This window comes from Aspergillus luchuensis, chromosome 4 (assembly GCF_016861625.1).
Source record: "Aspergillus luchuensis IFO 4308 DNA, chromosome 4, nearly complete sequence".
Lineage (NCBI taxonomy): Eukaryota > Fungi > Ascomycota > Eurotiomycetes > Eurotiales > Aspergillaceae > Aspergillus > Aspergillus luchuensis.
Window position 1 is genome coordinate 2,247,641 of NC_054852.1, and position 15,462 is coordinate 2,263,102.

At 51.8% G+C, this 15,462-nt stretch overlaps 8 protein-coding genes across 8 annotated transcripts; 5 read left to right on the forward strand and 3 right to left on the reverse strand.

The window, feature by feature from the left end:
- Positions 1 to 375: 375 nt before the first annotated feature.
- On the forward strand, positions 376 to 828 carry AKAW2_40772S (ATP19 family protein; the record flags this gene model as incomplete). The annotated part of the gene is made up of 2 exons (XM_041689138.1): positions 376 to 423; positions 559 to 828. 2 exons carry the CDS (start codon positions 376 to 378, stop codon positions 826 to 828), a joined length of 318 nt encoding a protein of 105 aa, XP_041542852.1.
- Positions 829 to 1,389: 561 nt separating this feature from the next.
- AKAW2_40773S (holo-ACP synthase) lies at positions 1,390 to 1,857 on the forward strand (the record flags this gene model as incomplete). The annotated part of the gene is made up of 1 exon (XM_041689139.1): positions 1,390 to 1,857. One exon carries the CDS (start codon positions 1,390 to 1,392, stop codon positions 1,855 to 1,857), a length of 468 nt encoding a protein of 155 aa, XP_041542853.1.
- A 678-nt stretch (positions 1,858 to 2,535) lies between these two features.
- Positions 2,536 to 3,545, forward strand: HIS2 (histidinol-phosphatase; the record flags this gene model as incomplete). Its single annotated transcript, XM_041689140.1, has 2 exons — positions 2,536 to 2,694; positions 2,766 to 3,545. The coding sequence occupies 2 exons, from the start codon at positions 2,536 to 2,538 to the stop codon at positions 3,543 to 3,545; spliced, it is 939 nt and encodes a 312-aa protein (XP_041542854.1).
- An 882-nt stretch (positions 3,546 to 4,427) lies between these two features.
- Positions 4,428 to 5,180, forward strand: FKH1 (FKBP-type peptidyl-prolyl cis-trans isomerase; the record flags this gene model as incomplete). Its single annotated transcript, XM_041689141.1, has 5 exons — positions 4,428 to 4,555; positions 4,708 to 4,772; positions 4,847 to 4,907; positions 5,029 to 5,091; positions 5,153 to 5,180. The coding sequence occupies 5 exons, from the start codon at positions 4,428 to 4,430 to the stop codon at positions 5,178 to 5,180; spliced, it is 345 nt and encodes a 114-aa protein (XP_041542855.1).
- A 266-nt stretch (positions 5,181 to 5,446) lies between these two features.
- Positions 5,447 to 7,726, reverse strand: AKAW2_40776A (putative triacylglycerol lipase (LipA); the record flags this gene model as incomplete). Its single annotated transcript, XM_041689142.1, has 8 exons — positions 5,447 to 5,794; positions 5,873 to 6,165; positions 6,243 to 6,496; positions 6,572 to 6,662; positions 6,719 to 6,786; positions 6,839 to 6,957; positions 7,016 to 7,130; positions 7,185 to 7,726. 8 exons carry the CDS (start codon positions 7,724 to 7,726, stop codon positions 5,447 to 5,449), a joined length of 1,830 nt encoding a protein of 609 aa, XP_041542856.1.
- A 1,114-nt stretch (positions 7,727 to 8,840) lies between these two features.
- AKAW2_40777A (putative LysM domain protein) lies at positions 8,841 to 10,757 on the reverse strand (the record flags this gene model as incomplete). Its single annotated transcript, XM_041689143.1, has 2 exons — positions 8,841 to 10,375; positions 10,439 to 10,757. 2 exons carry the CDS (start codon positions 10,755 to 10,757, stop codon positions 8,841 to 8,843), a joined length of 1,854 nt encoding a protein of 617 aa, XP_041542857.1.
- A 1,085-nt stretch (positions 10,758 to 11,842) lies between these two features.
- AKAW2_40778A (protein-degrading AAA family ATPase MSP1) lies at positions 11,843 to 13,146 on the reverse strand (the record flags this gene model as incomplete). Its single annotated transcript, XM_041689144.1, has 2 exons — positions 11,843 to 13,024; positions 13,081 to 13,146. 2 exons carry the CDS (start codon positions 13,144 to 13,146, stop codon positions 11,843 to 11,845), a joined length of 1,248 nt encoding a protein of 415 aa, XP_041542858.1.
- Positions 13,147 to 13,545: 399 nt separating this feature from the next.
- Positions 13,546 to 15,209, forward strand: AKAW2_40779S (putative chromosome segregation protein (Pcs1); the record flags this gene model as incomplete). The annotated part of the gene is made up of 3 exons (XM_041689145.1): positions 13,546 to 14,443; positions 14,495 to 14,932; positions 14,986 to 15,209. The coding sequence occupies 3 exons, from the start codon at positions 13,546 to 13,548 to the stop codon at positions 15,207 to 15,209; spliced, it is 1,560 nt and encodes a 519-aa protein (XP_041542859.1).
- Positions 15,210 to 15,462: the final 253 nt, after the last annotated feature.

Below are 15,462 nucleotides of genomic sequence, written 5' to 3' on the forward strand. Positions count from 1 at the left end.
TGCATCTGCAGGTGTTGTGATACCGCAACTCTTCGTTTCTTTTCAGGGCATCTTTAATCATGCCATCATATCCCGTGATGTCTTCCCGGGACCCTCACGTGTCGGGCACTTCCGGGACATCACGTGAGATGCAAGCTAGCTCGCGTGACACATTACTAGGCTGACTCATTCCTGACTCAGCCAAATCACCCTGAGTTGTGCCTGACTCATCTCTGACTCAGCATCCACGCCAGTCCCAAACAGGCAAGGACCATAGCCGCAACTTCCATCGCTGCCGTCCAACGACTGATTCCCGCTGGACCTCGCATTGCACCGCTACATCCGCCGCTCTGACCTGACCGTTCTCCATTGAACTCTCTCCTCCAATCCGTCATCATGGTCGTCTACTACCAGATCGCCGGCAAGCAGGTCGGCTCCCACGTTGTACGTCTCCGTTGCCGCCCCGTTGCAACCCTCCCCTGTCCCGGGACCAATCTCTGCCGAGGTCATAACATCGGCCGATGGCATACCCTGCCAGCTGCCTGGGAACTCTCACACTGACTACTTGACTCTGTATAGCTCGCCATGAGCGTTCTCGGTGCTCTCTTCGGCGGTGTTGGTCTTGCTACCCGTGGTGGTGGCCAGCCCAAGCCTGCCACCCCTCCCATCCAGGCTTCCTCCAAGGATGAGGAGACCTTCATCCAGTACGTTTCACCTCTGAGACAGATGGACATATCTGCAATCAAATACTATGCACGATCTGGTTGGGGTGCTGGAACGCAAGCTAATGTTTCTCACAGGGACTTCTTGAAACAAGTGAACGGAGACGAGAAAAAGAAGGACCATTAGAATACCGCTTTAATACGGGAATCGGTCGAGGACAAACAACCTAATTGAAGATGCTCGATGCATGATATCCATGACCGAATGGGTCGTTGGTCAGGGTGGTCTGGATCCACCCTGCCGGGCTCGGGCAGTGTGTGTCCTTGAAATCTTGCCTGCTGGGACGGTTTGGCGGTTCCACGGGAGGTGTGAATCTGTACATATAGAGTATACACCGTGAACGTTTGTTCTCCAACTTTGCCGTGTCTGGAACTGGTAAAATCTTTACAAAGAGGTGCCTATATCGGTGTAGAAGTAAGCATGCGTGTAACAGCCAGCAGATCACTACAACCAAGAGTATCCAGTACTGACTGGGAATAAACACCACTGGCCACTACAATTCGATCCTGGTTTATAGATTCTTACAATATGTGCCTGTAGTAAACCACACCCACCAATCACTCAGTACCTACCAGTCACACAGCCAACCAGTCACCTGACCATATCCAACCTTTCACAATAACAATCCCAACCAACCAACCCACAACTTGACCACTCCCACCAACCCACCCAACGAACACAACCACCATGAAACCAACCCCCTTCCCCTTCGCCCTCAACATCGGCACCGACATCGTCCACCTCCCGCGAATAACCCGCCTCCTCGCCCGCCCCAACTACCTCACCCGCTTCACGCACCGCATTCTGCACGCCCGCGAACAACAAGACTTTCGCACCCGCTTCTCCCTCCCTCCAATGCCCTCTTCTATCCCAGCCAAATCTCCAACTACTCCAAGCATAAGTATATCCCCCGACATGACGCGGTGGCTCGCCGGCCGGTTCGCGGCCAAAGAGGCAGCGCGGAAAGCGGCGCCCCGTGGCGCGGCGCATATTAGCTGGAAGGATGTGGTGGTTACGGTGGGGGAGGAGGGAGGGAGGCCGGAGGTGGTGTATTTAGATGGCAATGGGGATGGGGATGAGGCTGGGAGGGTAGGGAAATTGTCCATATCGCATGATGGGGAGTATGTGGTTGCTATGGTGGTGGCGGCGGGGTGAGGTTTATTCTTCTAGGGGTATATGGGTTTTCGTAAGGGTTTACGTGGGGTGATTATTTGGTGGTTAATGGGCTGGGACGGGATTTGGACAGTTCAGTATGATGCTGAGACGGTTGAATAATAGTGGCTATAGCTGGGATGGGGTAATATTTGGATAGAGGAAGTGTGAAGATAGCCCTGCTTGGTGGGAGGGGCAATGTGGTAGAGCTAGCTGGCTAGCTTTGTATGCACACTGGAGTGTATCAATAGATGTATACTAGAGTACAATAATACTGGATGCATAAATAAGTCGCATAAATATTGGAATATATTCTGTAGACAGCGTGATCGTCATCTCGTATCTGGAGTCGGAGATGCTGGCGGAGCTGCCGGTCGAGCAGAACATCATCCGTCCAGATTGACTCGCCGCAACAACTCCCTTGTTTCTTCACACGGTCCTCTTCACCACCGCCTAGTTCAGGTTCACGTTTAAGCGAGTTCGTCAGTGGCTGACCAGTTATAATCAGCCTGACACTCACGAGCTCCGGCTTGCTTCTCCTTATATACCAGCAACAACAACAGCAACCCCTCCATCGCGGGGTAACCGGCCGCGGTAAGTGATACTCATCGCATCATATCACGACTTCAATCACAACATCTACACTCTAAGTAAACTTCACCTGCTAATATATCTCACCAGATGCCCTTCTCTCACCACAGTCACTCCGGGCAATTCTGCCCCGGCCATGCCAAAGACAACCTGGAAGAAATCATCCAGCTGGCCATCTCCAAGAAATTCCACACCTTCTGCTTGACGGAGCATATGCCCCGCCATGAAGAAGATTTCTACCCAGAAGAGGTATACTCTCTATCCCAGAAACACCGGCTTATCGTTACCCCATAGCCATTTCATTAAACTAACCAACCCAGATCGAAGCCGGCGACACCGAATCCAGCCACGTAGCCAACGAAGCAGCCTACTTCGCCGAAGCCACGCGCCTCCGAACCAAATACGCCGGTCAAATCAACATCCTCATCGGGTTCGAGATCGACTGGATCCGGCCGGGCTCGCGACAGCTAATCGAGGAGTCTCTATCGCGGCACCCGTTCGAGTTCTTCATGGGTTCCGTGCACCATACGCTGACCGTCCCTATTGACTATGACCGACCGCTGTACGAGAAGGCGCGGACGCTAGCCGGCGGGACGGACGAGTTGCTCTTCGAGGCATACTTCGATGAGCAACTGGATATGCTGAAGCAGGTGAAGCCGGTAGTAGTGGGGCATTTCGATCTGATCCGATTGAAGAGCGATGATCCCGATCGGAGCTTTCAGCAGTATCCTCGGGTCTGGGAGAAGATTCTACGGAATTTGGACTACGTGGCGGGATATGGGGGATTGCTGGAGGTGAATTCGGCGGCGTTGAGGAAGGGCATGAAGGAGCCGTATCCGAATGGGGAGATTTGTCAGGAATTTCTGGCTCGCGGGGGCAGGTTTTGTCTGTCGGATGATAGTCATGGATTGGAGCAGGTTGGGCTGAATTTCCATCGCGTGGTGCCGTTCTTGGAGCAGGTGGGTGTGTCAAAGCTGCATTATCTGGGATTGGGGGAGGATGGTGGTGATGATGATGCGCCCGTTGATGCACGGTTTCCGAGAACGCAGATCAAGGAGGTGTCGTTGGAGGAGGTGAAGAAGATGTCGTTTTGGGGGTAAGGAATGGAGCAGAGCCACGAAGTCATGAATGATTTGAGGGGGAGGGGAGTTGACAGGATGCATCACATGCATGGGGATTGGGGTTGCATGCGTTGACAGTTGGTTAGGTTTAGTTTTCTGCTTTTCCCCTTCTGAGATATCACACGGGAAGAAATAAACGTGAATGATTGATGATGTTGAAGTTGATGGATTAATTACTGGTGAAGTAGTGGTCGATGAGCGGCCAGCCAGCCAGCCAGCCAGCTAAGTACAATACTAACTATACCAGACAATCAAATCATGTAGTAAATAAATAATAAATAATACAGGCGGCACAGGCGGCAACCAGTACTATCCAAGTAGCACTTCCATTTGGGACAGCACTTTTTAGCTGCAGACCTGCAGACCTGCAGACGGGGGGGCAATGAGGCCACAGCGAGAAGGCAATTAATAAGTAAGTAGTGAAGTAAACGTAGTAACGTAACTTAACTGGACTTTTCCGCGCCAAGCGAACCCACACAGGCGGCGCGAATCTTCCATCATCATCAGTCAATCATCATCGCATGCCCTTTCTCTTTCCCCCAATATATCAAACCTTATCCTTTTTGCCCCCCTCCCCTCCCCTCTTCTTGATGAATTCTAGTAATAATAATAATAGCAGTAAAAAAGATACACCGCCAACCCAAAGTAAATTAATTTCAGTAGTAATTGGTTCTCGCCCTGGAATCAATCCAAAGTATAAATCAAACCAACTGACCCTCTCTCCCCTCCCCGCCCCCACTTGGCCCGATTCTTTCTTCGTTTTCTCTTTACCTTCCATTCTGCTTCACTTTTCTTCTTCTTCTCTATTTTCCCCTCTTTCTCTCTCATCTAACCAAACCACATTCAATTACATCTATCACAATGGGTGTCACCAAGGAAATCCTCTCCCCTGGCAACGGCCAGCAGTTCCCCAAGCCGGGTGATCAGATCTCCATGCACTACACTGGTTGTCTGTATGATGAGAACGCCCCTAACAAGATGGGCAAGCAGTACGTTTTTCCCCTTCTTTCTCTCTCTCTCCAGCCTTTAAAGTAGATGTCCATGACAGTGGCTGTACTGCGCTTTATGGACATTCTAAACATGGTCCAGGAAATGAAAGAGAATGAATCTGACATCATACTAATTTAAATGAAATCAACAGGTTCGACAGCTCCCGTGGTCGCGGTGCCTTCAAGACTGCCATCGGTGTTGGTGGTCTCATTAAGGGTATGTTCATCGCCTCTAACTATATATATTGATGTAAACGAAATGGACTAATTTACTAATTAATTAATCTCCAGGTTGGGATGAGGCCGTCCCCCAGATGAGCGTTGGCGAGAAGGCCATCCTGACTATTTCTCCGTGAGTTTTTCTCCCTCTTTCTTCTCTATTTCTTAAGATTTAGATTTTCCTATCCCCCGGATTGGATATACTACCCCAAAAGTCATTAATATGAAGTCTTCTTCTAATATATCTTATACAGTGACTACGGCTACGGCCCCCGTGGTTTCCCCGGCTTGATCCCCCCTAACTCGACCCTCGTCTTGTAAGTTACCACCTTCTACTCTTGTCATTGAAAGAAAGGGAATATACTGATTAATTATTAGCGAGGTTGAGCTGCTCGGCATCAACTAGACCAACCAGCTATAACTTATTCATATAGTATAGCAGGGTTGCAATCCATATAAATGGTTTAAAAAACGGCGGCTTTTTTGTCGATTTTACATTACTACTACTCAGCTTACTTACTAGATCAATACAAATCGATCAGTCGAGGAATGGATTCTTATCTTGTCCATCGTAGTAGTTGAACGGTGTATGTCGATGGTAGCATCCTCTAATCCCCCCTGATATAGTAGTATCTACCCTATATATACATGGCTGATAATATCATGGTTTTTTTACCGCACAATCGTATTAATATAATCTATCCCCTCCGTCCGGAACGTATCCTTCTCCACGTAACTCTCATTCCGCGGTACCCGGAATACAAAGTCCTGAGGATCAGAGAGGTTGTATTTCGGCCAGGTGGGGATACCGGAGACTATGTCACCATTATCAGTATCACATATAAGGAAAAAGAGAGGGAAAGAGGAGAAGAAGAGATACATACCACCATGTCCATTCGGATCCAAATCCGTCACAAAAGCCGTCCACATCCTCGCGGCCAAATTACCCAATTCTAGTCTCGATGGATCACTTCCCAATGGAGTGATGTTCTGCACGGGGTTGGCGAACACAAAGGGGATCTATACACACACACCATCATCAGCATCGTATCATATATAAGTTTAGGGATGGGATGGGATGGGACGGGATGGTATTACCTCCGCAAAATGCGCCACCCCAATAGTACTCGAATCATTCAACGCGGCCACATCCCACCGATACGCAAACACCTGCTGCCCCTCATCATACTCCTTCATCTTCTGGGAAAGCAATCTCCTCGGGGCAACCATGCACAGATCGCCCGCCATCGACTCGTAACGCTTATACTCATATCCGAGTTTCGGCCACGTCGTGTTACCCCATCCGTAGGGACAGCCTAGGGCAGAGATGTTGGGGTAGTGGGAGAGGAGAGTCGTGGCTTGGGTTTCGTTTAGGACCCAGCGTTTGGATGCTTTCACTTTCTTAGTATACTATACTAGTAGAGTATATATATATTTTGGAGATTGAAGGGGGGGAGGGGGTGCTCACCTGTCAACTGCTGAATAGCTTCAGCATCAGTGTTCACGCCCGTCGTACCGAAACTCACGCCCTCGTCGGTGTTTGTCCCGTGGAGAATGGGGACTTTGGCGAAGCGGCCCTCTGTGTAGCTGATTTGGGGGTATTCTTTGATGAAGGTGCCGTCGATGGTGGCGAACCATTCTAGGCCGAGGTTGGCGGCCGTGTAGATGGTGGAGAAGGGGACTTCGCGGAGGCATTGAAGGGTGTTGGATGAGGTGGTGCAGCTGGATTTAGTTAGTATATCTATCTATCTACTTATTGTAGTAGTTTGGCTGTTATCTCAGGGAATGGGGGCATACTTGGTTGCGTTCACGATCTGGTCGTACATCGGCTGGTACCAGTCTGTGCCATTGTACGGGGGTCCCACGGCGTTGCCGGATTCCATGATGGCTAGTATGCTGGTGGTCAGTGGGTGGACTGGATTGGAGGATGGGTGAGGTGCATACCGGCTCGGAATAGACCCTCGTTGTCGCCGTCGTTGGTGACGAGGTGGGCTCCGACGCTGTAGGCGCCACTGTTCATGGATGTTAGATGCCGCTGTATATATGGAATATGGGTATACTCACGCTGATTCTCCCCAGATGGTAATCTTGTCCGGGTCACCACCAAACGCCTTGATATTCTGCTTAACCCAATGCATGGCGACGCGCTGGTCACGGAGTCCTAGATTCGTGTTGCCGGATTCCTACAGATGTCATGTCAGCTGAAAGTCAGATACTCAAAAGGTGATGGTAGTAGCGCACCATAACCTCGACAGAGTCAAGGAATCCAAACGCAGCCACACGATAGTTGATCGAGACACCCAAGACGGGCTTATCGTTCAACGCACCCTGGCGAACAATGTAACTCATATTATACCTTGCACGTCGTCAGCATCAACCCACACAACAATCATGGAAATTTAAATCATACCTCGGATCAGCAGTCGCACCCTGCACCCAACCACCACCAAAGATCCAAATCATAACCGGCAACAACTCATCCTCGTTCTCCCTCTTGGGCCGAATGACATTCAGATTCATACAGTTCTCGTCGAACCGCGCATATCCCTCCTCCGCCAGCTCTGTCTCGTCGGATCCGTACCCGGGACAATCGTATCCATACTCGGTGGCGTTGTAGAGCACTGTCCCTGAGGAAGTCTGCAGCCCTGATGCCGAGGAGGCATCGTATACCCCGTTGTCGCTGTCGTTCGCGCGATAGGCAGTCTTCAACGTCGAGGGGGTGAATCGCACGGGCTCATCTGCGAACTTGATTCCTAGGAACAACTCCTGCTCGAATTCGGGCAGGGAACGGCCGACGAAGACGGTGTTGTTGAGGGTGGCGGTTGGGATTGAGGAGGTGCTGTTGCTGCTGCCTGTGTCTGCTCTCTTGATGGTAGGGGTATTACTGGTGTCTAGAGCGGAAGATAGGGCGCTACTCCCTAGCAGGGAGAGCCAAAGGAGTGCGCTCGCCATGGCTGCTACTTTGCTGGCCTGTCAATCGACTCGGTCACTGGAAGAGGAAGCCAGCTAGCTAGCTACGAGACGAGTGATGATGACCTTTATTAGAAGACCTAGGGGTGGCAATGAGCAGCTGAATAAATTCTCCGAGAGAAAGAATACTAATACATGACTAAGGAAGTGAAACTCGCAATCATAATTGATTAACGCCGAGCAGAGCTAGGCCTTTTCTTACATGGACGTGGGGCGTCCCATGGTATAGAGGAGGATGGGATCGTCTATCAGTGGGATTGATGTCATCTGGGATGATAATCTGACTGCTCATGGTTAGTATCTCCAAAAAAATAAAAGACAGTCAAGCTTGATTGACTCAGGGATGGATGTATTTTGCGGGGTTAATGTTGGGGTGCATGCAGCTGCCAGCAGCAGTCGTGGCTTTGCAGCATGTCGATGGCAGATTATAGGTGGAAAGTTGGTGATGAGGAGCCAAGACGCGATGGGTTGATCTAATGAGAAGCTAAGTGCTAGTTTCTCCGGCGGAAAACAGACCCTAGTTTGTACCCTGGCTGTGGGGTGTATTTGTGGACGATTATGGACTCGGGCTGAAATTGAGATGGGTGTAGTTTGTCTCGGATAAAGATCAAAAGTGGAGGATTGAGTGGGGATGATCATGATGACGAGCTGATCGGCTGACTTTCGCAGTGCACAAGAGGATAGATTATACACAGAATATTATTCTCGCTATCACCACATCTCACCCTTCAGCGCCATCGGGGTATAAGGGATGACCGATGAGGATGCGAATGGAGACACGCCTTGCTCTAGTTATATCAATCACAATGCCACCGGCACTCTCTTCTAAATACAGAAAACCAAGACTAGCACAAGATCCCTAACACCAAACAGTCAGTCGGCCACATCAATTATAGTCATAAGACGACGCATCCCCGTCGCGCCCTGCTATGCTTCAAGTGCACGTGTAGTTGGTATCGCCCAAAGTTAAATACCTGCCCGACATGCAGCCACCACTGCACTCGGGCGAAAGAGCAAAAATAAGTATTATGAAACAACAAATCAAGGAGCAAGCTTCCGAGCCACGGAGATGGCGCCCTCGGAGCGTATTTGCCCATCAATCATCTTTCGCCCTGTCCCCTCCAGAACGAGTCCGGCTCGTCCCAGGTGAAGGGCTGAGGAAACGTCCCCGCAACGCTGTTCCTTCGTGAAGGCTTGATCCCGACCGTAGCAAATCGGGTCTCCACCGAGGCTCGGAGATCGCATTCGACGAGCTGCGAGACTCCATCCCGTCGTTCAACTCGATGAGATCGCCGTTGCCGCGTCGTCCAACGGCCTGTGCGGGGTCATGGGTTGCCGGGCCAGGCGTCTGCTGCAGTTCATTCAAGCTGGCCTTGGCTCGAGTTGTCATTTTTCTGACCCACGACTCGACTGCTCCGCCAAGGTTGTCCAGGCTGGTTGGTGTGTTCGCGGCCGCCGTCGACGCACTTTCCGACGAGCTTTCGAAATTCGGTGGGCGAGCCACGGGCGCAAGATTCGGCATATGCTGTGCAAAGAATTTGCTGAGTCCGTCCATGGCGGGGCCTGGTGCATTTGAATCATGGTCGAGAGTGCCAACGCCAGGTCCCGACAATTGGATGTTGCTGCGCTGGCGTTGATGGCGAATGCCCGGCTTGCCTTTGGAAGAGGTACGTGACGCAGACGAATCGGCATGCGGGCGACTCCATTTGGGAATGACTGGCTGAGTAAATCCTGAGTCGATTGGCGAAGGCGACGAGGGAGCGGTTGTGCCTCGTCCAGATAATGGAGACGACACCGAGTCCGAATACGAAACCGATTTCCGCCGCGTTCGCGGGAAGAATCCCAATGCTCTGCGAGGGACACGGCCAATTTCAACCGGCGCAGGAAAGCCCTCGATGTGTACCCACGACTCGTGCCTCCATATTCGGTCACCTTCAATCTCTGCCGCAGGAGACGCAGATGTTCCCCCCTCGACAGACGTAGACGATGTAGTGGGTGCTATTGAGCTGCCGTTCATATCCTCCAATGACTCGCCTTCCTGGCGACCATCTCCTAGAAGGTCCTCTCCCATTCTAGGTCGGATGGGCCGTCCTTTGACCGAGCACGAATCAACCGGCAGAAGGACGGTTTTTCGGCCTTGAATGCTATCGCTAGGCCAGAAGCCGTTGGCCTTTCGGAATACCGCGGGCTGACACCCATATCGTATCGTAACACCGGTGATGGTATCTGTGGACTGTACATGATGTATATAAGCTAAGGCATCCTCGTCGAGGTCAGGATCAATATTTGAATGACCCGTCCGATCGCGGGAATCCCGCCGTTTGTGTCGCGGGGTTGTACTCCAAGCCGGGCCAGTGTCTGCTAATAAAAGGGCTTCCCTTTTCTTTGCCTGCACTAGTGCCTGTCTCTCTTCCTGGGTTCCGCTTCCAATTTCCGGCGTAGATGGGGCAGAGGGACCCCAGGTTGCTGGTGTCGACGTTCGTGCAGGGGGCCTCATATAAGGATCTGGACGAGAGGGCTTCCTCACATGCGTCCTAGTACTTCCGTTGGTGGTGGCCGGTCGTGCAATATCGCTCCCTAGTACCGACGAGGCTAGACTTTGAAGCGAGGTCCATGATGCATCAAAGAAGTCTACAGCGGCTCGCGACGACTCAGCAAACATCATTCCACTTTCCTCCTCACGGCAGAACCCACCTAAGGAGCTATTTCCCTTGCTACGGTTGGCCGCTTCAGTTGCTCGAGAGGGATGTCTCATGGGTATGGGGGACACTCCGCGGGACGGGTTAGGCGATGGTGTAGCACCGCGGGAGCGAACAGCGGAGTTATCGGGGGATAGCATCGACGACAACCCGGAGGACTGCATTTGTTTGCCATTCTCGTCGACATCATCCTCTGTGAACGAGATCAGACGGCGGTTGCGCGATCGAATGGTAGAGGTGGATCTTCGGCCGGTATTTGTCGTGCTCGCGGTCCCAAGGCTGAAGAGGTCGGCAAAGCCGCCGTTGGAACTCATCCCTGGCGACTAAGGGGGGCGATAAGATAGATTTAAGGAGGGGCGGGAGTCGTCAGGTCACCGGCAGAAGCTCAGTGTTGTGTGTGAGATCGCCCAGGCACAATTTGCCATCGGAGGTCTCTACGACAGACCATTCGTCATCCGGGCGCTGTAGTTATCGCATCCGTGTCCTGAAGCTCGGAGCTAGCACGGGGATCTAGGGAGCGGCGAGATCACCAGTGTTTCGAGTAGATGAACCGGGGAAGTATTCCAGCCGCAGGATTATCCAACTCTGAACCCAGGGGATGGATGACCACGAACTGAGGCGGGTTTGGAAGGGGGAGGTTGGGGTGGGTGAGGAGGATGTGTGGGAGGAGGCGCGGGATAAGGAAGAGGAAGAAGTATGGAGTTTAGCCTCCTGTGATGACGACTCAAGTCGGCAGATCAGACGTCGGCAGGGCGGGGTGGCTGTCTCATGCTCTGGTCGGGACAAGATGAAAGAAAGCAACCGGGGATTTTCGGTGCTTGCGGATAATTCAGCGGGCAACTGCAGCAATTGAAAAGAAGAAGAAGAAATTGGTGGGCAATGGGTTTTGATCGGCAAGATGCCTTCCCAGCTGAAGCGGTGCCCTGAAGTCCATCGCTGAGGGCCGTAATTTGTTTCTCTTGACGTCGGCCGGTGGCGTCCCGATACGCCCAGAGTACACAGTATGTACAGTTACCGTATGGCATTACCACCTCCACGGATCGGCAGCGTTGCCCTGAAACTTGGCTTATTTAACTGGCCACGTAGACCCAGTTCATGATCTTGCTGGTTGGTTATGAATTGGATTCTATCTACTTTATACAGTACTAACAGGCTGGATGGTGAAATTCATAATCCTGATCTCATCAGCGGGTATATCGACTCTCTACATCCCCAATGAGGACGTAAGCCACATACAAATCACAGCCATTAAATCCCGATAGTATATCCACAATGAAAAAAAAAAAAGAAAGCAAACAAGAATCCCAACGCCTTGCCCTTTACGCAGTACTGAGTCAAAAGGGACGTGTGATAATCTGCAAAGCCATACAATACTTATTGGAAAGAAAGCTGATAGCAACTACTCGGGAGGTTCCGCCATCTCCGCGGGTGTTCGTGCTTCAGCTTCGGACGCTGCCTCCGACTCAGTACTCCACTCTTTCTCCGAGTTGGCTTTGTTCGCCAGCTGGGCAGCTGGGGGAATAACCCGGACACCCCCGGCGCGCGAGAAGAAGTCTTCTGTACGCAGACCCCGGACCTCTTTGGGATCAACGGCCGTCATTTGTTGTCCAGCCGCCTTTTTCTGGCGAATGAGTTCGCGCACCGGCACCATGGCTGCATCCCGGCAAGCCTCCTTGATATCACTACCCGACATACCCGCCATGCCCTTGACCAGATAATCGAGGTCAAAGTTATCCCGATCAACCTTGGTATCTTTCAGAACCAGGCTGAGGATTCGAAGCCGTTGTGCTGCAGGGGGTAGAGCGACAGGAAACTTCTTAGGCATCCGCCGGAGGATGGCCTCGTCAATATCGCCTATGCGATTAGTGGCACCGAGGACAACCACTCGCTGCGGCTCGCCCATCGAGTTCGCCGAAGTAAGACCGTCCCAGTGAGTCATGAACTCGGCCTTGACCATACCGCTGGCCTCGTGCTCTCCGCTTCGTCGAGTGCCCAGCACGGCATCAATCTCATCGATGAAAACGATCGAGGGCTGCAACTTCCTGGCAAGCGAGAACACGGCATTTACCAGCTTGTTGGAATCGCCGTACCACTTCTCAGTCAGAGTAGAGATGTGTAGATTAATGAAACATGCCCCGCTCTCATGAGCGAGTGCCTTCGCAAGCATGGTCTTTCCGCATCCAGGCGGCCCGTATAGAAGGACGCCAGATGGGGCAGTAAGAAGCGATGATGTCGAAGCGTAGAGATGGGGCATTGTGAGAGGGTAGATGACAGACTCCTTCAACTCTTCGATGATATCGTCCAAACCTCCTATGTCTTCGAATGATACAGGAATATCATCTGGAGCGACTACGTCCATAGCAATAGCCTGTTCGTATTGGTTGAGGACAAGATCCCCTCTCTTTGGCCGGCGTCCGCCTTTTCCTCCGCGACGCGGTGAGTCCTCATCTGACTCGTCTCCTCCATCAAGCTTCCGTAGGATGGCGGCCGACTTGCGTTTTTGTTCTTCTTTCTTTTGAGACTCCGGGTCGAAGTCAAGGCGGGATAGGAGATATCGGATGAGGAAGTATGCAGACGCCGACTGATAGCGATGACGAGTTAGTCGTAAAACGAATCTGCCAGAGCATTTGGACTCACGGTGCCCGCAACCATCACCAATTCCTGCAAGAACTGCTGCCATCGGGGTCCGCGCGCTGAAGCCATGACGACAGGATAGCGGAGCAAATGTCCGATCACTAAGATGCTCCAAGATCTAATATATATATCCGCAACGCTATCGTCTGTTAGTGAATGCCCCGAGTCCAGCAGCGGCAGATTAACGATTAAAGCTGTAACGATGCATGCGATGGGGGTCGGACGGCCGTCGGCGACAGCGAGCGCAGGTGTGGCGCCGAGCGGTCGGAGACGTGGCTTTGCCGACGCCGTCACATGCTTCACTGCCACAGTGTTGTTGTTTGCGGTCGGGCGGCGGAGGAGCTCGCGCGCACGCGGAGCTCAGTGTGACCCTCGTCGCGTCCATTCACCCCACAATTCACGTCACGCCGTCTTTTTATATTCAATTTATCTTATCACTCTATATAGCCCATATATACTGTTCTCACAATGCCCAAACGAAAGGCCGCTGCTGCGCTATCCAATTCAGCCGGCGATGAGGATCCTATCCAAGCTAATGACTCGGGAAGGGAACGCCCTACCAAGAAGCAGAGAGGAAGGCCTCGATCGAAATCTGCAGAGATGAAGCCCCTAACGCAAGCTGGGCGGGATTCCAGTACAGCACTCCCGCAAGCGTCGGAGGCACCTACGAGAAAGAGCGGCCGCAGGGGCAGACCCAAGGGCAGCAGAAACTCGGTTCAGGCAACACAAGACATATCGGAAGAGCAGGCTGAGGTCAGGGAGTCAGAACACGAAACAGGCGATCAGGAGGCGGAAGGCACTGCTGCCTCGAATGATGAAGCAGACGATGCACAGGAAGTTGCAAAGCCAGCAAGGACCACCAAGTCTACGAGAGCTGCCCCGCGTGGCCGGAAAAATGCCGCTACAAGAAACTCAGTTCAGACAGATGGTGGATTCGAGTACACTCCATCAACTGGCCGACAACGCAAATCGCTGGACAAACCTGAAGACAGACCAGAACCACCGAAGAGACAAAAACGGAAACCCGAAGTGGAGGAGAACAACGACGCACAAGATAATGAAAGCACTGCCCCGGATGTCGTGGACGAGACTCTGCTTCAAGATGCGCCGATAGAAGCCCGGTCCGTGTCACGCTCCCCCACAAAACGACAATCCCAGAGAGGCATCTACAGCTCTCCCTCAAAGTCAAGGCTAGGAGGAACGGCCGAGGCCAATGTGGAGCCCGAGTTGCGTCGTCGGATTGGTGAATTGACGAAGAAATGCGATACACTTGAGAATCGCTATCGGAATCTTAAAGAGATTGGCATTGTTGAAGCGAACTCGAACATGGAAAAACTACGAAAACAGTGCGAGTCGATGACCAACGGTGAGTGTTGCAGCATTACTTCGTGGCATCGTATATGCTGATAGCTGCTAGCTTCGAACAACCTGATAGCATCATTGAAGGCAGAGTTAGAGGCCCAGAAGGCACTTGGTCAGCAAAGTCGGTCGCTCCAACGACAGCTCAAGGAACGGGATGCCGAAGTAGCGCAGTTGAAGTCGCAAGCTGAGGAGGCGACGAGTCAGCTCTCCTCGGCACAGACTGAGGTTAAGGCTTTGCAAACCAAGCTTGCGGCGGCTCGTAACACGGCTGCGAGCCTTGAGAATGCAGCCATCAAGATGCCTGGAAGTGCAATCAAGAGCGGTGCCAATCGTGCGAATGCTGCTGCGGTCACTGCTGAAGCCGCGCAGGCAGCTCAATTTGCGCAGCTCAAGGAAGATTTGTACACTGATCTCACAGGCCTAATAATTCGTGATGTTAAGAAGCGACCGTCTGACAATTTGTATGATTGTATTCAGACTGGTAGCAATGGAAGTAAGTTGACCATGCCTCCTGATGGCTTGATACAGGTTTCTAACAGAGTACAGCCCTTCATTTCAAGCTGGTTGTGCCCCACGTATCGTCGGCCAACTTTGAATCTGCCGAGTTTCAATATATCCCACTGCTGGATGAGAACAGAGACCGTGAGCTGGTTGATGTTCTTCCCGAGTACTTGACTGTCGACATTACATTTGTTCGCCAACAAGCATCGAAGTTCTATACCAGAGTGATCGATGCGCTGACCAAGCGGCGGAGTACTGCTGCCATCTGATCGCTTGGCGGGTCATTCGTGTGCAAATCCATTATTTTATCTATACTGTCATTGTGATTGGGCTTTCTTTTTTGAGAATTTTGATTACCTGGGTTGAGTCTTTTGGAGATATCCCTTATCGCATAGCAGACGCCGGGACACTGCGTTAGGGCGCTTCTAGAGCGATTCCATGCTTTTTCTTATGTTATACTTTTCCAATACTATCCGATTTGGCGGGAATGTGATGGTATTTATCCGGCTATAAGATCAGAAG